The sequence below is a fragment of the Drosophila subpulchrella genome, chromosome 2R (assembly GCF_014743375.2).
Source record: "Drosophila subpulchrella strain 33 F10 #4 breed RU33 chromosome 2R, RU_Dsub_v1.1 Primary Assembly, whole genome shotgun sequence".
Taxonomy (NCBI): domain Eukaryota; kingdom Metazoa; phylum Arthropoda; class Insecta; order Diptera; family Drosophilidae; genus Drosophila; species Drosophila subpulchrella.
In genome coordinates, this window is record NC_050611.1 from 7008266 (window position 1) to 7033634 (window position 25369).

At 41.3% G+C, this 25369-nt stretch overlaps 1 protein-coding gene across 2 annotated transcripts; it reads left to right on the forward strand.

Moving 5' to 3' along the window:
- Positions 1-4908: 4908 nt before the first annotated feature.
- Positions 4909-24999, forward strand: LOC119549921 (BTB/POZ domain-containing protein kctd15-like). 2 transcript variants are annotated; one of them, XM_037858251.1, is made up of 6 exons: positions 4909-4960; positions 10049-10769; positions 11266-11328; positions 21416-21523; positions 22225-22712; positions 23453-24999. In XM_037858251.1, exons 4-6 carry the CDS (start codon positions 21429-21431, stop codon positions 23884-23886), a joined length of 1017 nt encoding a protein of 338 aa, XP_037714179.1. In that variant the 5' UTR covers positions 4909-4960; positions 10049-10769; positions 11266-11328; positions 21416-21428; the 3' UTR covers positions 23887-24999. The 2 variants fall into 2 exon arrangements, with proteins under 2 accessions (XP_037714179.1, XP_037714177.1); XM_037858249.1 differs by having other exon boundaries at positions 10049-10493.
- The last annotated feature ends 370 nt before the right edge of the window (positions 25000-25369 follow it).

A 25369-nucleotide genomic window follows, 5' to 3' on the forward strand; every position in this document is an offset into this window, starting at 1 on the left:
GTTTAATTTCTAAAACTGGCATTGCCATGTGTATTTGTCTCATCTCATTTTCACTTATTTCATTGCATATTAATTTAGGGCGCGTCACACACACTCACACATATGTTGGTTTGTATATACATACGCCTGTCAGCCTTATTGAAAATTAGCCTGAAGTTAATTTAGCATGCCATTAAATTTCCACATACCTATATAAACCCCTTGTCGTTCTGAGGCCAAAAGTAATGCATGCAGATTATAACTTAAATATGAAATGTCACGCATTGACAGGCATATTTTTGAAAAGTGTGCAGCAGCAACAGCAAGTTTTACACCTTGGGGCCAATCCGTTTATGGACCCGAGCTGGAGTCGGAGAACTGGGGAACTGGAGAGATGGATATGGATACGGACTCTCGGATCAGCATCTCACGCCATGGGTAGCCACAAAAGGCAGGCCACAACAGAAACAGGAATTTATGAGGCCTTTTGTATTTGCTCCGAGGCGAAAGTGTTCGAGGGGGGATCGAAATTGGGCTGGAGATGGGGATTGGGTTTTGGTTTCGGCTTGGGTTCGGATTCGGGAATGGCAATGGTATTTGGACTGTGTCTCTGAAACGGACCCCAGAGATGACAAGGGTCGCATGCCAAGTGGGACCAGCAACGAAAGGGGGCACTACATTTGTTTCAACTACCAGAGGCCGAAATAGTTCATCGGCTTATCAGTGTGAATTGAACCAAACTAGATTTGTGGGTAGATTTTAAATGGCTGAGTATTGCCCACTCACCAATTGTAGAAAAAGCCTATTTAAGTGGTGAAGTAATAGAATATGTAGTAAGGTGGAGGTATATAAATTGTAACAATCCTAGTTGTACTAAAGATAAATAGACGTAGTAAGAAACCTTAACTAACTCATCTGGTATACAAAGATTGCAGCCCAAGTTATTTGCAAAATCTAGTTACAGGTTCTCTGAATGGTTATACTAGCGATGTATACTAGCAATACATCCAGTTGAACTTTATATATTTAAGACATATAATTTGTAGTCCTTTTTCATGCCCTATATCAGGTATTTAGAGTATACTTTTCTAAAAAATATATATCTAGGTTATTACTGAAAAATATTTACCAATTCCTACCCAAGAGTTTAATAAAGTTCCCTACAAAGATCATTATTTATTAAACTCCACATACTAAGTAAGAAAGGTATTGTGATTAGCTTAAAATATAAGTAATGTATGATATCATGATGATGATCATGTCTTGGCTTACTCCCAGATCTTATCTCAAAGACATAAATCGTTATGCCCTTAACCCTTTCCTTTTGAATGGGTCAAAAAGTGAGCAAAGCAATTACGAACTATTTTCCACTCTTGGCTGGCTGAACCAATAGCTGAACAAGTGATTCAATTCCGTGGACTGGTCACAGCTTCCGTTTAATTGAGGGGCTTCCACGCATTTCGCACGCTTTTTTCACCTGTCCCCGCCCCGGCCCTCCCGTTTCACCTGTCCCCCCTGCCTAAATGCTCGATTGCAGTTTGTGGCTGTGTGGGTGGTTGGGGTGACTGGGTGTCCGCAGGTGTGTCAGTGGGTGGTGGTGGGTGGATGGGTGAGGTGTAACAGATGTCTGTAAATTGCTTTACTGACTGACTGACTCGCCAGTTGGCTGTTGGCGGTCGCTTAACTGCTGATGTTGCTGCTGCTCGTGTTGCTCATGTTGCTCCTGTTTGGTTTGTTGTCAGTCAAAGTGTCAGTATGTATATGCCTCGCTCACAGGTGTGAGTGCAGGTGTGACTGTGTGTGGGTGTTGTGGCGGTGTGCGTTGCACTTATAACTGCATTAATACGAGCTTATGCTCCACGGAATCGGGCGACCCATTAGTTGTTGCTGCTGTAATCGCTGATGTTGCTGTTGTTGTTGTTGCTGCGGCTGTTGCTGCTGCCACATGTTGTTGTTGGCTCAACATTGCACATACAAACGTGCCACGCAGCGGCATTTTGCTTACAGGTGTGCGGCATTCGCAGCTTGTCAGTGTGGCCGCGTTTATCGCTACACTTAAACAAACAGCCGCGTGCGTTCACAAACAACCCACACAGATACTCACACACACACAGGCAGAGCAGGCCGCGGAAGGAGCAACAACAACAACAGCAAGTACAGGATGGCCAGGATGTGGCCGCCTATTAAGTGATTTTAACACTTTGCGCATGAAAATTGCAAAAAGGCAACGGCACGGCGTTGATAATTATCCCTTAATTGCTTAATGAGCGGCACTTGAGCAGCGCCGCCGACAGAAGCGACGTAAGTTTAATTAATGCCAATTTAATTACTACATCACACACACGTGTATACGAATGTATGTGAGTCTACTGGGTGGCACTTAAATGCCACACTTGCCGCAAAGGATTTCCGAGCATTTTATAAGTGATTTAAGTGGCTTGGTCAGGGCTTAAACATCAGTTAACTTCAGTCAACGCTAGCTTTATTAATAAGTAATAATTTGTTTGTTATTCATCCAGGCCACAAATTGTGAATTTTTATTGACAGTTATTATTGTAAAAGTTGCTTGATATTTTTATTGTGGATTTATTTGGTGTTTAATTCATCTTTATTGGCTGCGTTATACAACTGATTGATATTTGTTTTAACATTTATTTTTGTTTTATTTTTATATAAGTATAAATCATTCAGTATTCTTTGCTAGAGTACATATAATATATGTGTATGTCACAGCAATAAAATTAATACTGCTTAAATACCTTATCAACGTTGAATTTAATGGGTATATTAAAATAAATAAAATAAATTCAACTCATGGCAAACAAAACTTTAACGTTTAAAATACTTTACTTATACAACTCTCTAAAATTTCTTTCGTTTTACAACTTCATCCGCTAACTTATGCATTTTGAAAGCCAAGACATTAAAATACTATAAAAAATCTGCATAATTCTCCACTAATTGCTTCCCACATATCTTGTTTATCTAACTGAGGTTTACAGTTTCCTAGCCACAGCGATAGCCGTCATGTTTGCGGCTCGGTTGTTGGCCGAATGTCTCTATTAGCCAGGGCCATAAGTTATTTGGTTGTTTGGCTTGATTAATGTTCACCTGGCCGTGTTCCGAGGAAAACTTAAACAGGCCAGCGGATTGGGAGGGGGTCTTGGGATTGGGTGTCCAGGCCCGACCATTCGGACCTCGCTCTGTGGATTGTGGATTGTCAGTGGCAGCTTCGTTTACGCTCTACCCTTTTCCATTGCCGGATGGCCAGCGGCGGTCTCTTCTTCCAGTGATCTAATCTTGTTATTGCCCTGGCCTCCGTCTCTGTCTCCGGTTCCAGCATTAACCAGCATACCCATAAAGATATACACAAACACTCGGGCTTGAGAGTGATTTAGCTGATGTGCCAATTCAATTATTTCTACCTACATAGGATTTTTCCACATGGCACCGGCAAAACATGTAAACGCCGATAAATGCCATACATACAAGCCATGTGGCATATAAAATAGTGAATGTAATTTTATTCACATGTCTGGCCGCAGGCCAATCCGCTTGGCCCGCCGGCAGCAAATTGCACAGCAACAGCAACATCAGCAACCCCGGAACAACGGCGCACCTCTCCGTATCTCGGGTATCGTATCGGTCTTTCTTCGGTGTATATATCTGTATAAATGTATATATATGCCACATTATATGCAGGGGGCAGGGGCAGGGGCAGGGACAGGGGAACGGACCGGAGAGCTGAAATCCATCATTGGCGCATGGCCCCGGGTCACATTTGGGTTGAAATATTATAATTACAAGCGAACGCCCGCGGGCAAGGCAAGGAGGAAGGTGAGCCGAAGCCGGAGCTGTGGCGTCGAACATTGGCATCGCATCGCGAGCTTAGCCTGGCTAACAACCACACTGAAAAACACTGCTTGATTGTTGCAATTGTTTTTTTAAAACGAGAGATTTAGCTAGATTTTGATGCATTATTTTTAATAATAACTGAGTTTGCAATTTTTAAAATATCTTCTTTAAAAAACTGACCATTTCAAGTGGGTTTATGAAGTAAAATAATAATTGAGTGTGCAATTTTTTAAATATCTTCTTTAAAAGACTTACTATTTCAAGTGGGTTTATGAAGTAAACATCCAACATTTTCATTAATATTTTTTGATGCAATATTTTTAATAACATTTTTTTTTAAATATTTTTTAAATTATTAAAAATATTGCCTTAAAATATGAATGAAAGTGTTGGATTACACTCTTTTTAGCCCATTTAATATGGCTTTTGAATGCATTCTATTCGTATGCATTAAATATAAAATATTATTAAATATGCATTATTTAGAATTAAATTTTAATTAAATATTAAATTAGAAGTCAATTTAATTTTAAAAGTAGTAAAAGGTATTTAATATATATTTTTAAAAACATTTGTGAAAGTAATCTTGGCATTTGTAATGGGGATGTATTTGTAAAGGGGACATCATAATCAGAGTTCATTAATATGTGTCACCTAGATTTAATATTCAAGTAAAATTTGGTTTGAAAATATTTCTAGTTTTTGCTTAGAAAATAAAATTAAAATACTGGTATGAGGTATGAAATAATATGGATTTAATAAGATGATGTTGTAAAATATAGTTTTAAGAATGAGATACAATTTTATCCAACAGATCATTATGTCTCAAGATTTCTCGCAGTGCAACGGAGGGTGGGGGGGTGGCGGTTGGACGGGCGATCGAAGTCGCCTGCTGCGGATATGGATACTTAGTTGTGGTGGTTGTGTTTACGTTGCGGCTGATAACATCCCGTGTTGCTGCTGCGCCAAAAGTGCCCCCGGCAATGCAACATGTTGCATGCAACACGCTCGACGCCACTCGGCTTAGACCCCAAACAGACCCCAAAACAGTCTTTTCTCAACGCTACCGTGATTCAGTGTGTTTGTGCTGGTGGTGTTTGCTTTTGGCCTTTGACAACGTTAGCAGGTGAATAACAGTAACAGTTGCTATTGCCACTTTTTGCCCTTGTTTGCCCCGGTAACTTGTTGCACTTGCACGGCACGTGTTTGGACAACTGGCCGGGGACGATTCCGTTTGGTGGAAGTGGGCGTGGCGGGGCCGTACCACCTGCCACAAAGGATAACACAGGAGTGGCATGTAATTTAAGAACAACACCGAGTGCCGGCTGCCTATAATTACCACAGCTGGCCAACTGGAATCACAGTTTTTGTCGCCCAAATATACCGAGCGTCCGGCAGCAGGTGACAATCCAACCCAACCAGTCTCGAAAAGAAAAACGGGCCCAGAAATGGAACCCTCATTATATGCAAAACACAAACGCACAGGGCCGCCAGCCACTCAAAACTTAACTTATTTTTAACTTGCACATTCTTCCCCGGTCTCTGCAATATTCTCTGCATCGCTTCGGGCCATCTTAGTTGCATGTTCGAGCAATCCTTTCCGTTCCACCGTTCCATCGCTCGTTCCACCCCAAAAAGCTGGAAATAAAGAACTGGTCCGGTCTCCGGTCTCCGGTCTACAGTCCTCTCCCATTCATAACTCGCGGCTATATCTTCTTTTGCGTTATATTTCCCTCATTCTGCTTGTCTTTGGATATCAACTGTCAGTTTTCGAGCTAAAAACGCCAGCGGGCTAGTTTGTAAATCATTAAAATTATGCACACACACACACACATACCACTCACATCCGCACACACACATTGTGTATATGTCTATTATGTGTGTGTGTGGGTTTGGTCGGAGAAGTTGGCCAAACTGCATAGGAATCATTATGCAGTTAATGACAAATGTCACGCATTGCTAATGACAAAAGGATGTCGGCAATCGACTCCTCAAAACCCCTTCCCCCGCTTTCCCTCTCTCTATAAGTGCCCACAATTAAAAGGCATTTCTCAAACGGCTGCCACTCTCGTAAGTGAGAGTCCAGCTTTCACCCGGCTGAAGAAGTGGGTTGGGAAAATGCAATAAGACAGATAAATACCTTCAACAATATTTAATAGGGGTAAACAATATAATCACATTAAGTCATTTCAGTTCTTAAGCTAATCAACTAAAACATACATATAATAAATTAAGTATATTTACTTTCCTAAAGATTTCAAATACAATTTAATAGTCATCAAAAGTGAGGTAAATGCTGCAACATTTACTTTAAATATTTAATAATGGAATTTAATTAAACAGAATGACATTAATATACATTTGAAATACACCAAAATTCTTAAATATTATGTACAGATTATAATATCGAAATTGTTGTAAAATTGGCCTACACCGAGAGAAATACCCAATAACATTGTTCTTGAATTGAGATTTTCTTAAAAACCGTGTAAGTACACTTTGGTATCAATGTTCTCAATATTAGAACAAAATGGTGAGAAGAGAAAAGTTAAATTGAGTTTATTTAACAACTTTTTAATAAGTATACATTTCTAACTGGACTAATAGCTTATTTGTTGAGATATACTATGCAAATACCGCCAATTCAACTTGATTCGAGCAAAATAAAAACATTTTCAATTTAAAAATGTCGTTCTATTTCTAAGAACACTTTTAACTCAGGTGAGAACGTTAGAATTTTCTCTGTGTAGTTAAGTGTTCTTTATCTTTAAATATTTTTTTTTATATTAAAATTTTATTTTAAAATAATATGAATATATAAACGATATTGGTGACAAACTCGGAATTATTCTTGGAGTTTTAGAACTGACCTTAAATTTTATATGATCATGTGTTTGTTAACTAGTTGTTTGTTTGCTGGGTTCAGTTTAATATATTTCATTTTTAGTACATGCTTTTATATTGTTATAAATGGCAATGCAATGTTTAGGAAGTGGGTCTACAACTCACCAACATATGATGAGTTCACGTAAAGATATGCTATGGGTTACTATAACATTTTTAAAGAAATCCAGTCAGTTAATCGAAAGCAAGTCAATGTCAAAGGGCCATAATTTTCTTAATTGTTCCCCTAGTTAAGGCTAGAAATGCTCCAAGTTGGGGAGACCTAAAGGGCCTACTTTGTTAGTTGAAACTCAAAGGCTCGTCGATAGTCTTTAAAAAAAGCGCTACACAAACACTTCATTATGGAACGCATTGGCTGTAAAATGATTACCATTCAAATGTTAATGTAAATGTTGTGCCACATATGGATGAAAGGCTTGCTGTTTGGATGGGTGGATGGATGGATGGTCGGATGTATTCGGGAATTGATGGTTGATATGTGGTCGCTGCAGTTCGGTCGTGCGTTAAAAATTTAACGCGAATTTCAGGCTGCGGCGGCAAAAATGGCATCATTAAGTAAAAGCCCCGCGGCCAGACATTGTGAATTTTATGAGCCTTTTCATATACATTTATATATACACACACATATGGGTGTATGTGGGCATGTTTTTGTTGTTTGCTCGCTGGGTATCGTTAATAATAAAAAATATATATGCCTATCCACACATACATATATTTTAAAGCTCACACACACTCGGTTGTGATGATGAGCCGTGCACACACATAAATAATAGTAATAATAAAAAATCACAATAATGATGATGCTGATGGTGTTGGCGGTTGGCGGTTGGGGAGCAACAAAAAAATCTGCGGAAATTCTCAGCATATGCTGCGGCATTTAAATGTTTGTGTTTTCCCATTCAGCATTCATCATGATGATATTGATTGACAAGCAAATGCACAAGCCTTGAATAAATATGCAGGCGGGGTGGGGGGGTTGAAGGGTGGTCAGTGCGCTGGGGGGCGTGGCGCCTGGGCTACTTTAAAAAGCCATCAACAAATAATTACAAACGAGCGGAGGAAGTGTATGAATGTGGACGCTGATTTCTGAGCCGATCCGAGCATTCATTTTTACCATATATATATGGCATATATATATGAATCCTGCAGCGCACCCCCTGCCACTCCCCCTTGCCCCATCCCCCTACACCCCCCGCCCCACCCACTGCACTGCCCCCCAAGCGATCCAAACAATAAAGCATAAAGCGCGCCGCACACATTTTGTCGAATTATTTTGTTGGCAGTCCGCTGGCGGCTAACTGCAGCAAATTGGCTTGAAATATTGGTATTGCCATATGTATGAGTTCGTATATGAGTGACTGAATACATACGACGACTCGGCCCCATTTGTGTGTGTGTGTCTGTATCTGTGTGCGTGAGCTTGTGATTAAAAAAATATTTAAAATGGCAAAAACGCAAAGCGACGTCAAAATAAAGGAGCCCGCTTTCCCATTTCCCATCCATCCCCCTTTTGAAACAATAAAAGCACCCCCACCCAGCATTTCCCCACCCACTTTCCATCTGAGTGAGTGAAATGAGCGATAAAATTGCAACAATTTCCACTCGTCGTAGGCAGTGGCTCCGATAAAATGTGAAAAATTGAAATGCCAGTGGTCGCAGGCAACAATTAAAATTTGACATGTTTTATGGATCCCTTAAATGCTTTGCATAGTTTTCAAATTGGCTGTTGGAAATATATTTACCTTTATTTGTCAAGGGCAGTAAAAGTTATACAATATTATGGACCAACAAAATAAAAAGAAAGGGAATATCATTTTAATATTTTTGTATAGTTATACGGATCAACAAAATAGAAGGAAGGAGAATTTAATTAATAATTGTTATAATTTAATGTATCAACAAAATAACAAGATGGGGAATATCACTTATTTATATCCTTTTTAAAATATTTATATTCTTAAACATAGCGCTATCTTCAGATGAACACCCCACCCAGTCACGATACCATCTCTAAGCCAGATCGCAATTTCTGCAGCGGGAAAATAAAGCGAAATATTATTGTGGCGCATATACTTCAAAATGAATTTGGCCGGGGGGCAAATAAGCGAGCATTCCGAAACAATTGCCAATGAAAAATGATGCGACACAACTCTCGGCAGGGGTTTTTTTTGGGGTAGAACCACCCACAGCCCACCCCCTGGGGCATTTTCCAGCGAGTGGGTGGAAAGTTCGCACTCATTTTAATTACAGCTGCCTAACTGCAGGCCTCACTGTACTCGCTCTGCTCTGTACTTCCCATTCCAGACCGTGTTTTGAAACACGGCCTGCGGCGTATTTATCACAAGTTTTTCTTTGCATTGCCGCGGGGCAACAAAATATTTCAGCTGCCTCCGTCGCTCAGTCGCTCCTCAGTGGCCCCGGGGCCATTCAGCCCGGCTCAGCCCGGCGTCCCAGAGCCCCGATGCCCCGTTCTTCGTACCGCCGACGGTTCTGCTGCTGCTTCTTCAAAGTCTCTGGAGCTGATGCCGCACAAAGTTTCATTTCGTTTGGCCCGCGGGCCCAGCGTTCTATGCTTTGTCATTAACACAAACACGCACACTCGCACACTCGCTCACGCACACTGTGGCAGGCGCACCAATACTTGGGCAGACTGCCGGGTGTCAGCTGTACATGCACCCACACACACGCACACACTTGGCCAAGGGCAACAAAAACAAACAGGCTTTGATATTTACAATTATAGAAAATCGGGCATATAGAGATGTCCCCATGATTAATGCAACTTATGGGTTAAAATTGTCAGAACACTTGAAAAAATTTAAACAAATTGGGCATTTCGTTTTAATTTTAAAAATATATATTTTAATTTTAAGGATGAAATTTCTTTAATAATATAGAGTTTTTTAAAATTCTTAGAAAGTCTTTTAAATATATATTTGTATACCAATTTTATTAGTGTAGCACTTTCTAAAATTAATAGAAAATTATTCAGCAAACTAGGATCATTTATAAAACTATCCAAAATCATACCTTGATATAAGACTATTTTAGATGTACACAGTGCCCTTTTAAAGCTTTAATATCTTAAACACTAATAAGACTTTACAACATTTAAAAAGGGTAAAAAAAGTATTTCCATTTTGCGAATTTAAATGGATATAATTTTTATTTTTAAATACAATTGTATTTATTATCAGTTCGAAGGCAGCGACCTAAAATCCATGTTTTCCAAACCTGCAACTCTAATTAAATGCTTCGATTCATAAGGCAAGCGAAAGCATTTCACCCAAGCCAATTGTTCTATTTACAGTTACGATGTTAATTGCGGCAGCTTAGTTGCAGGCCACAACAAAACAAGAACAACAGAGGCAAGAACGGACCACTTAAACCGGAAATAGACTATTAAACGTTCACACACACACACACAGATAAGGTCATCACATGGTGCGAAAGCCAAGCAGCTAAACAACAAACGGCGCTCTCTTTCTCTCCGCTGCCACTGCTGCTGCTGCTGCTGCTCTCTCTCAAGGTCGTCGGCTCAACACAGAAGACGCCAGCAACGAACTCCACTCCACCCGCAACAAGAGGCAACAAGAGGCAACTCGAGCCGCAACACGCAACTGCAACGGAGACGCAACACGCAACACGCAACTCGCCATTAGCCAAACAACATCCATCAGCCAGCGAGGAAATTCAGTTTTCGGCCAGCCAGGAAATTCAGTCTTCGGCCATCTTTCGACGCGAATGCAAGTGAGGTAAATTGCCAGCGCTCTAAAGTAGGCAACACTTAAGTCTAACGGTGAACGGTGCACTACGCCAAGCGGAAACGGAAGTAAACACTCGTTGGCGCGCGCATCTGATTGAATTTGAAAACGCTCAACCGAAGGCAGCTAGCGATCAGCAATTGAAGATACATACAGAGAATATCGAAGAGTCCCAAAGATCTGAACAAAAAACGAAGATTATTTATCTACGCGCGCGTTGTTATAAAAAAGAGTTAAAGTGCATTTCCTAAATATACCAACCTTTTTGTGAGTTCCTTGAAAGTTGATAAGACTGTGGAGTTGCAAACTACTCCTTTCTTAAGTTATTATGATTTCGAATGAGTTAAAAAATCGTGTTTTAATTGTTTTTCAAATTACACTTTATTAATACCATTTTACCTTATAAGACTAACTTAACAGATCATTTTAGAGATTTTATCTTTCTGATATAGTATAAACCTTTTAATTTATATATTCTGATTTTAAATAAAATGCAATTGCACTTTTTTAAAAATTATGACCAGTAATAAACTCGCAGAAAAATCTATTAATGGTATTAAATTATAAAATTGTATGAATTTGTTTTCTTGTTTATTCTGTTAGTTCCATTTGTTTTATATGGATCTTATTCAAGAACGTTTAGTTCTTTCACTTCTAAAAGCCCGCATTATAAGGGCTTCTACTCTATTGCTTAACACTTAAAATGCAATCGTTAATACTAAACTAATGCAAATTTGTTTGTGATTTTCTCGCCCCAAAACAGAACTCCGTTTGTTGCATTGGATCAACGATCGCCGTTGACGGTGGATTCCTCCTGCCCCAAACGGTAAGCGAAAACTGAAAGCTTTTCATTTGCAAAATGCCCCGAAAATCCCAGATAGCCAGCCAGCCTTCGAGCTGGCCAATAAATTAGTTTAAAAAAAGATTCTGTAATAAACGAATTTTTGACACACAACACAGCATCGACGGTCCAAGTTGCAGGCCACCCGATCTCGCTCTCCCTTTGGTTTTCGGTTTTGGCCAAAAGCGCCCCGGGCAACTGATTTTCGTCTCTCCCACATGCCAAGTCAGAAATTGTGCGCCATAAACGAAGACTGTTTAAAAAAAAAAAAAAATTATGCGCCTCAAGTGCTCTGTACCCGCACCAAAGGAGAAATAAACAAAAGTAAGAAGAGTAACCCGGGGAAAGGGGAGGGCCGAAGGAAGCGGGCCCCGGCGACGGGGAGAAAAAATCATACAAAATTCGCCGGGGGCATTTTTGGGCAACCTTAGCCCCCGGCTGAGTTATGTGTGCAGACGAGAACGAGTCGCATTATTTTTTCTACCTTAAAGGCTATAAAATACGATGGTGCTGGGTGATGGTGCTGGGCGGGGGTCGTGGGTCGAGGCGCAGGAGGGGGCATGACCGACCGGTTGTATTGTGGCTGGTCGAAAACTAAGCGGCCAAAAGATGACCCCCGGGCCAAACACACACAGCACACTCGTACAACAAATTTTTGTTTAGCCATCGAATCGACGGTCCGTGAGAGTCGTCCGTCGGTCCATCCGTCCATCTGTCCGCCAGTTTGTCCGTTGAGTCGCAGCCAAGTCAGGAGGCAAAGTTCAAAGCGAGAGCTGCAGTGTGCGGACTTGTATTCAAATAGGGTAATCACTCAGAAAAAAATGTAATTGTGCCACAGAATTCACTGTCTTTAAATAAGTTATAAAGGTGTCTAAAAGTTTGCAGCAATATATTTAGAAAACAAAAGTCTGCTAAATTTCTTAGTTTTATTGTCCTTAAACCACTGTGTTGAAACTAGTTATAAAGGTGTCCAAAAGTATGCAGCAATATATTTTAAAAACAAAATTTAATTTAATTTATTGTTTTTAAAAAGGGTAATCACGCCGAAAAAATGGAGTTGTGCCAAAGAAATCACTATCTTTAAATCAGTTTAAAAGGTGTCCAAACGTATGCAGCAATATATTTTTAAGACCAAAGTCTGATGGATTAATTGTTTGTATTGTTTTCAAATCACTGATATCACTGTCTTGAAATTCATTATAAAGGTGTTTAAAAGTATGCAGCAATATAATTTGAAAAGAAAAGTCTAGTGGGCTCATAACGAAAATCGACGTTTTTTTGTATTGCCTACTTTTAGACACCTTTAGAGCGATGTACAAATCAAAGGCAATAGGTACGTGTCTCACAGTATCAGAATTATTTTACTGTCTTTAAAATACCGTAGAAATATATATAGTTAAACTTTTGGCAGAAGCTTTCCCGTTGATTCCTAATCTCCTTATTTCCCAGGCACCACTAATTTAATCCTATTTTTCCCTGTGCATCCGAAGGGAGGAGCAAGACGTTGACGACCTTCGCCTGTTGCCCTCTCATTCTATGCAGCCCTCTCTTTCATATGGAAGCAACTGGTTTTGGTCTTATCTCTGGCTGTTTCTCGCTGTTATTTTTTTTTTTTTTTTTGCATGCCAGACACAAGAGTTTCCTTACAGGGGGCGGAGTTGAAGTCAAAGTCTTGTTTGTTTGCCTGTTTGTTTGGCTGGGGCCACAGTTCGCGATTCTTTGGCCGCATTGTCAGGATCTCAGAGTCCCCCTACCGCCAGCTAATTTGTTTTCATTCAGCGGATTTAGGCTCCAGCTACTTGGATTCGCATTTAAATTAACGGCCTATACCTGCTGCTGTTTGAGAACCAGCGGCAAAGTGATTTCCATTACGTGCCAATAGTCAAAGCCTTCGCCTGCCCGTGCTGCATTTGAATGGCTGAGGCTGTGCCACAAAAGCTCTTAACGCGCTGTGTGTTAATTAAGCTGCAATTCGGCATCATTACCAGCATCAACATTGCGCTGCCAATTTGCCACCAACCGAGTGGCAGGGCAGCTCTCGCTTGATTTCGCAAGGGGTACGACTTTTGCATATCGCTTGTATGAGGTGTAAAATATGATGGTTTCTTGTAGTGCTTCCATAATTAAAAATATTTTTAAAATATTTAAAATCTGTTTTACAATGTTTTATATATTTGGCAAATATTTTAATAACTTTAATTTTAACTTAACTTTAATACCTTTTATAATTTAAAATTTTATTATTCATGATAAATATTAAATATTCAAAGTACAGAATACAAAAGTGGTTTTAGAATATTTTATATATTTTACAAAAACCTTACTTGTTTAAATTATGTTCTCACCAAACTGAATTATTTGGATAGAAAATCTAACTTATTTAATTTTGTTTATTATCCTTATTATCGTTTAAGGCTTTACTATTCAACATAAAATATAAAATACTCCAAGTAAAGAATTTAAAAGCGTTTTAAGAATATTTTAAATATATAAAAGAACCTTCTCACTAAACCGAATTAGATTTATAGAATGTTTAGAAGAAAATTAAATTTAAAGCTCGATAACTATAATCCGAACCCGATTAAAATATGTTATTTTAATATCTACCTTAACCAGTCAACCTTTTTACAAATGAAATATATTTAAATACATATAGTTACCAAAATTTCTGATTCTGTGACACTACCAAAACCAACGTTTCATATATTTCATAGGTATTTTTTATATTTCCTGTTCTCGCACACCCTTGCTAAATCCCCTCGTAATCCCTATAATACCCCTTGCTTACACTTCGTTCATGCCCAGGATTACCCATTCCGAAACCCGATTCTTTGGGCCAACTGCACCTGCTGCTGTTGTTGCTACAGCGGTGGCAAGTGCATTTCACTCCAGTTGCCTTTGTGTTGCATCTGCTGTTGATGCTGTTTTTGGCTGCGATATGCACACGCAAATTGCACCAATTAGGCGGCCTGCATTGTCTGCCGCTGCCAGTTGCAGTTGCAGTTGCGAATCCAGTTGCACTTGCAGGACTGCATCTGAATGGGTTTTGGTAGAGTGGTGGGCCTGGTTTTCTGGCTACCCGTTTCCGAATCGTGTTCCATTGTTTGAACCCTGTTCGAGTGGAAACATGGCTGTTAATTATTATGTACACTTGATTAAGTACCAAGCCTCCCGACTGAAGGCCCCTTTTGGAGCTATCAGTTTGCTCACACGGCGAGCAAACAACGCTGCGTATGCGCAATGTTTTCCTTTACGGCAATATTCCGACGCTTATCCTTTGCGCTTTTGACTTTCAATTCAATTTTCGAATTTAGCTGAATAAAAACATCCTATCTCTAGGTAGACACACACATGTAGATTTATCCGGAATATATTTATTTTTTGCTTGTCGTCGTGCTGTTGTTTCAGTTTTTCTTCTCTTTTTTTTTTGCATGTGGAGGTCGGAGGTCGGCGAGTTTGTGAGTTGGCTGAGTAATGTTTGCTCTGCATACGTAGCTCCAAAACCCCTCTCCCCTTCTGACGGAAAACCCCTTTCACAACCTTCCCTTGGCCCGCTTTTTGCTGAGTGAGCCATATGCAGCGCAATCGTCGTTTTTATTTAATATTTTCTAATAAATTTTTCAAAGTTTATTTTTGAAAGCCTTGCAGCGTTTTAATATCTGCTGCTCCAGTATATGCCAGGACTCCAGTTACTCGCTCACTCACTCAACTTCTGCCAGACTTCCTCGCCCACACATACTCTATACTCCCCATATATATATCTATATATATTTTCACATATATATCGCATATATTTGTACAATTTGCCATGGCGCACACATTCTGCAACTTTGGCTAACAATTTTCGTAGCATCGCAGAGGGAAAGTATGGGGAAAGTGGAAGGGAAAGGGGCATAGAGGCAGCCCGGTCTGATTTCCCATATGCCGCAGCTCCAGCTCCGCCGTTTGAATTTTGAACCCTTTGGCTAAAGACGACGTCGACGCAGAAGTTGAGTTCGGGCACTGCAGCCCGAGATCCCAGAACCCAGATCTGGGAGGAGTTGGGAGTTGGGGGCCTCCTGGCTTTGGCTTTTTGTGTTTTACTTGGGACCTCCGACTGCCCGGCAAAAGTTTTTCATTTGCCTGCTCATCAGCGTTTTGATTTTGGTTTTGGCCAACTGCGAAACGAAACGAAAACAAGCCAGGGCAGCGGCAGTCACTCTCCACATCCTCAGCCATTTCGACCTTCCCGAAATTCGCCCCAGGCATTTGGATTCTTCTCAACTTGTCCCCAGGACATTTTGCAGATTTTTCCTCTCGTGTGTATGTGTGTTTACTTTATGTTTGTCTTGGCTAGATACACAAGCGTTCCGTTCCGCATTCCCTTATCTGCAGCTCCCGGGAGCCGTAAGTTTGCTTTCTTTTGCCAACCAACCCCGAATATAAGTCCTGCCTAATTGGAATCCTCAGCCCTCGCCTCCGTCAAACATAATCTGCCGCTGCTGCTGCTGCTGCTGCTGCTGCAAGTGTTGCAGTTTGATAAATCTTCGGGCTCAGAGTCGGGTTCCCAATGTTTTCGTATTAACTTTCGAGGTGGATTCAGTGCAGCCGACGTCGCTTCTTCGCCGCGGGCGTTTTAAAATTGAGATAAGATTTTGCCTCGAAAACTTTCGTTTTGCTTTTTATTTGCCCATTTTTATGCTACTGCTATTGCTGCTGGTGCTGTTTTCTTTCTGCTTTTATACTCTCCTGTTGTTTTGCGAGCTGCCTGGGGAGCATTGAGGAGACGGAAAGGGAGACGGAGACCAACTTAGGTATGATATCTTTAAATGCAGGCAACACATGGTACACATGGGGGTATAAGCCAAAGCCAGAACGGACACGACTAGACTTACCTACCAATCGCAAAAGTTTGCGCCTCCAGCTAGCCAGCCATCCTGCTCCCCAGCCAAACCCTTGGCCTTATCGGAATCGGAGTCGCAGTCGGGTTTGGGTTTAAGTTTCGTCCGGAACGGTACGAGACGGAACGGATCGGGAGGAGTATCCTTGCCGTTGTGGTTACTGGCTATGTTCCTGCCCCTTTGTTGTTGTTGCCACTGCTGTTGCTGCTGCTCTCGTTGCCCTCAGCACTGCAAGGATAAATGAATGAGGAGGCAACCGGCATCCACACGGGCATCCACATCCACATCCCAATCCACCCACCGACACACACACGGCGGAGTCACATGTATGAGCCGGAGAAGCCCTGAAGGAACCACCCCAGAACCCACTAGAGAGGGGGGAAGGGGGGGGCAGGAAAACCCCAAGTTTCAATCCCAAACACCGGGCACCTTGCCCGACTACAGTGGGCACTCGCTCGTGCAGAGCCCCAGTGGATTACATTCGGGGGCAGATAGCCCCTTGCCTGCCCCTCCTCGGCCATAGAGCTGTGCTGATGAATAAGCTACCCACCTACCGAGGGTCCCTTGGAGCCCAGTTCCGCCCGTATTCCGCATTCCGTATTCCTACGTACTCCTTGCCTCCTTGGCGAGGCACGGCTTGGCTTGGCTCGCTTTCCTTCCTTGGTTTCGTTTCGTATCCATCCATGATTTCCGCACTAATTCCAAACGATCGCCGCGGGCCTAGTCAGCTTTTGCCCTTTTTCGCTAGCCCTCTCGCTCTCGCACAGCTAGCCTTCTCTTCTAGCACTGGAAAAAACGTTTTCTATCATCCATTTAATTAAGTTTTATAGTTACACTAACCTATTAGTAATATATTAATGCTTATTATAGTTTGTATTTCTTTTCGTTTTTTAAAATGTGGTGTATGGTACTTGAACTATGTATATTATGGTATATTTTAGGATAATAACTGGGATTTTAAAAATATTTTTAAGAAAACCTAGTTATAAAAGAACTATAGAAAGTGTTTCCTACTTAAAAATAATTATTCATAACCCGAAAATAATGTTCTAAAATCTAAGTGTTATACTTAGCTTTCATTTTTAAGTTATGAAATTGAATCCTTTCTAAACTTTCTAAACGACTTAACTTTGAATTCAACTTGTGATTGAATGTAGCTTAGATAATTGTTTAATTTAGTTACTTACTATCTTTTAAAAATTATAATTTAGTCAATGATAGTAATACAACAGTGAAGAAGTATTATTACCTTATCAATTCAAAGCGTTTAATAATACATTATGTCAATGGTCTTGTAAACTGGTGATAGTTTTATGGACTTTTCCAACTATTTTTGTACCCTTTTTTTCTGCGAGTGCAGAGAGCAACCAGGACACTCGGGCTGTCTGGTCTGGCCTTTGTGTGCGGAAGGTTGGCTGGCCGCAGGACATTTTCTAGGGTTACATAGTCAGCGTCGCAGTCGTCAACGTCTGATGCTCTGCCTAGGTGTGTGTCGCTATCTCAGTGTGTGTGTGTGTGTGTGTGGGTGAGTGTGTGTGCGGTGTGGTGTGCACTTTAGCTCATTTCTTGGCTTTTGTTTTCGCTTTTGTCCTGTTTTGGGAGGGCGAATGTCCCCCTGACACCCATCCCAACCCAACCGAAACCCACTCAACTACCCGATCCGAAAACCGAACACCCCAAGTCGTGGGGAATTGCCTGGGTGGCACCGGAATGGGCGGGGACCTGAGCTGAGTTATCCTCCCAGCATTGGGCATCGAACATTGAGCATGTGCCAACGGCCAGTTTTGTCCATAATTCCTTTTTGGAAAATGGTTTCGCCCCGGGGCCAGTTCATCCCGGACTGGTCAGCAACCTGATATCCAGCTCCGCACTCACAATCTCAACAATGGCAAAACTAATAAGCTCACAGCAGCCATCTCTTTCTGCCGAATGAAACACGAAACTCCGGCAGAAGTATAAGAGGTAGTTTCCTCCTCCGACCGCCTCGTAGCAAATGTGCAATGCCAAGAGTTAAGAGTTAATGGCATTGCCATTAAAACCAGTCCAGCGCCAGGCAAAGATGTCAAATGATGGCCACAGAAAGGCCGAGAATGCAGTATTCGGAATTCAGAGCAGCAGGCGGGATGCCAGGATGCCGAAATGATGGGGGGAAGTCGGTTGACAAATATGACTATGGCAAAGGCAACTCTTCAAAATTCACATTCGCCAGAGCTGAGCTCATGACACGAGTCTTGAGATCAGCATGGGCTGGCATGGGACAATCAGGCCTGTTCTGGTTTTCACTTTCGAGTAATTTAGGTCTGAATATTATCTTGCACAAGGATTAACCTGAACGCATTTTTTTAAATTTAAACATTTTTTAAGGAATCAGCATCTCTAGTTTATAAATAATATCAAATGTTTACTTCTGGTTCTTGATAACAGATTGCTTAAAAATATAACTGCTATTATCTCTATCTAGATTAAAATGTTTTCTTTGCTATTTATTAAACCTGATTTTCATTAGTTTATGTAAAATTAATCGCATTTAAAATATGAAAGTATTTTATATCGGTCGTTTAATATAAACTAAATATTAAAATTGAAAATGTGAAAATAGCTTGGCAAGCCTAAAATTAAGGTAGTGGTACTGAAAAAAAGCCACAAAATACATTAAAAACATATATTATTAAAAAAATGCTAAAATGTTTAATATTTTAAATGATTTAAAATATGTTTATAATGTTTTTTTAAATCCTGTCTAACTTATCATATCGTCAATCGACTTTGCAATCGTAACCTTATATTTCGGCCATGTCACGGGCTCACCTCTCGGTCTCATCTCAAGTGTAACCAAAGGCGCTGCGAACAACTCCAGCAACTCCGAACCCCGTTCCCCATTCAGCCGGCAGCCTTGCCCCTCCTGCCCATCCTGCCCCCCTTCCACCCGCCGCCACTGCTCATCCTGCTACTAGACGGCATAGAAAAGATACCGCCCGCGGTGATAATGGACTAGAATAGGATGCAAACTGCAGTGCTTGTCTTATATACAATACCGTTAGCTCAGGGTGTCCACACACACACACATGTGCACCTGTACGGCCATATGTGTGTGTGTGTGTGTGTGTGTGTGGGGCATGTTGTTGTTGTTGCACCTGCTCAAGTGGGCCGCAAAGCAATTGAAATTGAATTGTTTGTGTGGCAAGCCAGAGCTCAGGCATTGCATATTTTGTGGCTGCAACTGCAGCAGTTGGCCCAAGGAGGAATATGGCCAAGAAGGAAAGGAAAGTAAAAGGGAGAGAAGGAGGGGGGAAAAGGGGTAGAAAGGATATTGGTTAGGAAACCATTAAGCCAGATCCCATAAACGAATATCCAATGTTTGATTGAACGCATTACTCACGCTTTATAATTGCCGTAAATTAATAAAACCTAGCTATGTAGCACTTTACCCAGTTTTAGACCCTCTCCATCGCCATTTTTTCCAAGAGAATGCCTTGCAGACATTTATTTTGTGCAATTTTTTTTGTGGCACTGCTTTTGGTTTCCATTTGCCGTAACCCGTAACCCGTGACCCTGTTCGACGTCCTCTCCTTGCGACTCTATTCGCTTTTTAGCCCTCGTACACTCGTACATCCACTCCCTGTCCAGTTCCCATTCGCATTTGAATGTTCATGTAGTTAAAGTTAATCAAATCGTAATTACCCAGCCCCAGTCGTTTGCCCACAGGGTCTCAAACATTTAAAAAAAGCAAACTTGTTTAGCTACATGGATAGCGCTGCTTTGCGGCTGAACGAAGAATTTATGCTCTTTGTTGGTATTACTAGAAATATTATTTCTGTTTAACAACAAAAGCTTAAAATACCTATTTATCTTAAGCAACATACCATGTTATAACTTCTAAAATCGTCAAAATAACCTTAAAAGAGTATTACGATTTTAGTCCAAATGTTACAGTTATAATATGCCCTTACAAGCTTATTATTTGTCTAAGATTTACATATACCATAATTCAGTAAAAAACAATTATAACATTTCTTAATCTAGAAAATCTTTCTCATAATCTTAAGTACAGATATTAATATTCTTATAGTAATATATGTGACTTTCTCCATCATAAATTGTTATATTTTTAATGGCTAAGCCTTACCATTTTTCTCCATCATAAGTAGTTACATTTTTTATGACCCAACCTAACTACCTTTACAAGGTTACTTCGTACGTAACGTGAATTCATAACTGAAGAGAACTGTCTGCCAGCCAGGTTAATGTGCATAAAGCATGTGAACATTTGTCATATGGGGCCAACTCGTTTCAGTTCCTCACTGGCTGGTTGATTGAGTTTTATTAATTTGCGGTCCTGGAGTCGAGAAACTGATACTGATGATGATGGTGATGAGGGCTTTGGCTTCAGATTTGGCTGAGCAGATTTAGATGTAGCTTGGTAATTGGTGTTGACTTTGTTAAGTCGGCTCAGTGGCCGCGTTGCGCATACGCCATGTGGCACGCATACGACTGACACGTCATAATTGGCGAGCCCACATCGCCCATTGCCGCTTTCCTCCGCGAAACAATGTGATTTTCGTGTGAAATTCGACTGGCAACCCTTTCGGCGATACAACAACTACAACATCGAGTGCTAAAACGATGCACTCGATGGCCGTTAACATTAACTGCATCCACAGGCCGCCCAGTTTTGGTATGGTATACGGTGTATGCGATGGGATGGGATGTTATGGGATGGTATGCTATGGTATATGGCATGGCGATTTGCTCTTGTCCACGACCAAAGCTGCAGAGAGCCGATCGCTTGGGGCCCCAAGCCCCGTAACCGAGATGGAAACGCAGTGAAAAACCAAATATTCCCACACAATCAGCCCAAGACTATGGCCATATGAAATATATATATACGACTTGGCTCTTCGTCCCCCCTCCAAATCCGAATCGCTGTGTGTGTGTGTGTGTGAACTTTTATGGGCCCTGTGGAGAGCTGCAAGCGATATTTGGCCCGTCGCGGCATTTTGGTTGTCACGTTCGCTGTCCTTCGTCGATTTTGTTGTCCGTAATCAGAGTCAAGTCGATTTCGGTTTGGCGCGGAGGTCAAATTGGTTCTCATGATTACTGTTTTCCTGCCCCCCCTCTGACTTATATAAGCTTAATTCATCATATACATTACCTGGTAATTAACTAAGATTTGTTTTATAACTCGGTTACAGGAAAAAATGCGATATGGATCGAGAGCGCGAAAGAGATGTCAAGGCTCTGGAGCCACGCGACTTGTCCTCCACGGGCCGCATTTACGCCAGAAGCGACATTAAAATCAGGTATGGTTCCAGGATATAAACAAATAAGTTATAGAGCGGAAATTATAGATCATGAATCAAATAAGTTACCTTCCAAAAAGAAGATTTGCAGCTACCATTTCTAAGTTAAAAAAATTGAGATCTGTTTCAGCGTATAAAATAAATAAATATAATTTTTGTTTTATTGTTTATCACAGGTTTTTAATTTAGAGTCAGAAAAAAATCAATGCCATATTTAAAATGGTTACCAATTAATAATAATAAACAAGCAGGACTATAAACATATTTACATTATAAGTGACAAGTGTTTTCAAAGAATTTCTAAAATGAATACTGCCACTTTTGACCTTATGACACTTGCTTAAGCTTTCTTTAACTGACTAGATTTAATTTAAAATTTCATGGCATATATCATACATATAAACATATTCGTTAAATTTATTATTTATTTTTTTAGATTGCCATAAAATGTCATAAGGTCAATATTTTCTAATTGATTTGATTAAGCTGTACAATTTTTTTTTAATTGGGTATTTTATGTTTAAAACCCCTGGTGTGCTGACACAAGAATCATTAAAATCCAGAACTTGGGTATACCTGTGACAAGCAGAGTACCCCATTGGCGGTACGATGAAGTCAGGCTTCCAGGCCCCAAGGGCAAGTCCCACCCCTTTTGTAGCCAACCATCTCATTGTGAATTCGTGAACGACTCTCGCCCGCAGCTCCTCGCCCACCGTCTCGCCAACGATCTCAAACTCCTCTTCGCCCACACCGACGCCACCCGCCAGTTCCTCAGTGACGCCGCTGGGACTGCCCGGAGCGGTGGCAGCTGCAGCCGCCGCCGTCGGAGGAGCCTCCTCGGCGGGGGCCAGTTCCTATTTGCATGGCAACCACAAGCCCATCACCGGCATCCCCTGTGTGGCCGCCGCCTCCCGGTACACGGCTCCCGTGCACATCGACGTCGGCGGGACCATCTACACCAGCTCGCTGGAGACGCTCACCAAGTACCCGGAGTCGAAGCTGGCCAAGCTCTTCAACGGCCAGATACCCATCGTTCTGGACTCGCTGAAGCAGCACTATTTTATCGATCGCGACGGGGGCATGTTCCGCCACATTCTGAACTTTATGAGAAACTCAAGACTTCTGATTGCCGAGGACTTCCCGGACCTGGAGCTGCTGCTGGAGGAGGCTCGCTACTACGAGGTGGAGCGTAAGTATTCATTTTTTGGATCACACATGCTCTAAATGAGTATCAAGTATTCGGAACCAAAAGTTATTTTGAACACCCCGGGTCTATTATTTTGATTCAATGTTATCCTAAAAATATTATTTTCTTTTTGGTGTACTTAAAACTATTTATCCTTAAAATGTTCTGCTGCATAAAGGTATATCAGAAGGTCCACTCTAATTTGTATTCTGATGTTAGCTTCGTTGTAGATCATTTGGGACTCGAAAAATAAAAAAATTAAATAGTATTCACCTAGTCATCCATTATGATTATATATATTTTTCAATGATCTCTCAGAAATTTTTTTTTTTTTGTACTTTTAAGATAGTTTATGGCTCATAAGTAATGTTGCCTTAAGGTATAAAGGACCACTCACATCTTTAGTAGGTATAATGTTAAAGTTTACGCTTAGATCATTTGGGACCTGAAAATAAAATGAAATGGTATTTCCCCCCAACTTCATGACGACTTGGTCTAGAAAAATTTTAAATGAAGTGACATATTATCATGACCTTATAAACATACCTCTATCCAATCTTTTAATTATTATTTTAATTCTCACAAAGAAATATGATTTGCGACTAGCCAACGATACTTGATACTTTTCCTCTGTGCATAGAGCCTCGTTATGGCCACCAGCGATTATAGCTAATTTGCTCTTCTCCCCTTTCTCCTGTCTCCCGCTCAATTCTCTCCACATGACCGGTCCGTTGCGCCCGCAGCGATGATTAAGCAGCTGGAGAGCATGCGCAAGGATCGCGTTCGCAACGGCAACTATTTGGTGGCGCCACCCACTCCACCGGCTCGGCACATCAAGACGAGCCCGAGGACCAGCGCATCGCCGGAGTGCAATTACGAGGTAGTGGCGCTGCACATCTCGCCGGACCTCGGCGAGCGCATAATGCTGTCGGCGGAACGGGCTCTGCTCGACGAGCTCTTCCCGGAGGCCAGCCAGGCGACACAGTCGAGTCGCAGCGGAGTGTCCTGGAACCAGGGCGACTGGGGGCAAATCATCCGCTTCCCCCTCAACGGCTACTGCAAGCTGAACTCGGTGCAGGTGCTCACACGACTCCTCAACGCCGGCTTCACCATCGAGGCCAGCGTCGGGGGTCAGCAGTTCTCCGAGTATCTGCTGGCACGACGCGTTCCAATGTGATAGGCTCTGGCTTGGGACACCCCAGCTCCCCAGGAAGCTGTGGCTGTAGCTGCGGCACCAGCTGCATCTGCATCTGCATCTGCTCCCATGGTTCCGGTGGCTCCTGTGGCTTCTGTTTCCGGTTCCGGTTCGGGTTCGGGTTCCCTGCGACGCAGGCCTCTGATCCATGTGCGTTGCAGGCGCTAATTGATCTGGGTCAGGTGACCAAAAATCACTGGTGGGGAGGGTGATATATGAACAATTCCAAGTGATACCAAGTACTGACAAAATCGAGGTTAATCTGCGACAATTGAGGGAAAATCCAAAGGCAGCAACTATCACATCTTCGAAGAGAGCGAAAATTAGCTTCTAAGGTGAGAAATCATATGAAATGTGGAAGTTTATTAGTTATTTACGCTGGCTGGCAAACCTTTCTCCACAAAAACGCTAATATTTCCAGCAATTGCAGTAGACTAATAACTTCAAAAGCAAATACTACCCAGAATTGTTCATATATTCATTTCTAACCACCCTCGTTGGGGGTACTGCACTGCTCTGAGCAGTAAAAAAAAAACAACTTTTAGAATTACTCGGAAACCCTTCGCTGCGGACGCAAGTTCCGAATCTGAATCCAAATGTTATTTAATGTTTATCAATTAAGTTTGCTGGCACAGACACTGGACGCAAACACACCCGTGCGTATTATTAAGCATTTAGAGAGCCCAGAGCCCAGCACTGATTTTGTTTTTTAGCCTTGCGTTTAAGTCGAATATTGTTTTCTCTAAGTGTACCACCTACTGCTAATGACCTTGAGTTGTTCCATTGATTCGAATTGGCCAGGAATCGAAGCTGGCTTAAATTATTGTAACACACAGAAACACACGGAAAACTATGGTAGAGTAACTCACAGCGAAAATAGTTTTGTAGTACTTAATTGATGTAATTGAACCTTTATGAATGTAAACTATGGGATAACTTTTTCAATATATACGAACCGACGTCTAAATAGTCTACACCAATTCAAATACAATTACATGCAAATATAGATATATTCAACAAAATACAGTTTGCGACCACGCCCTCTATAGAACAACCACTCAATTGAATATTTAAATAAAGCAAAAAATATGTGTACATTTTTCAATTTCATTTTTGGAAGGCTTGGGTTTAAATTTGAATGATTAACGGGCATCAACCGGTTATTAAGATGGCTCAACCGGTAAAGTATATAGATGGCGCTTTGACTCTGACATGTAAGGTATAATGTAGATGTAATGTAAATACTGGTAGAAAGCGACGTAACAGGTTGAAGCGTTTCCGTTCCTATAAGGAATATACTTTCTCTACATGGACATCCTGCCTGGCGTGTCCTCGCAAAGAAAGTAAGATCTGGCCAAAGGAATTTGGTTGCGTTGTACCAATAAAAGTATATTTTTAGCAGAACCACCAGTAATACGATCTTCTTGTTTATAAATGGCCCAAGCTCACTCCTTTTATACCCTCG

What these genes read in the sequence shown, in the direction of transcription:
- LOC119549921 (XM_037858249.1), top strand. An exon ending in GATTCCTCCTGCCCCAAACG is followed by an intron (nt 11,329 to 21,415) that starts GTAAGCGAAAAC and finishes ACTCGGTTACAG; the next exon opens with GAAAAAATGCGATATGGATC. An exon ending in TCGCTACTACGAGGTGGAGC is followed by an intron (nt 22,713 to 23,452) that starts GTAAGTATTCAT and finishes TTGCGCCCGCAG; the next exon opens with CGATGATTAAGCAGCTGGAG.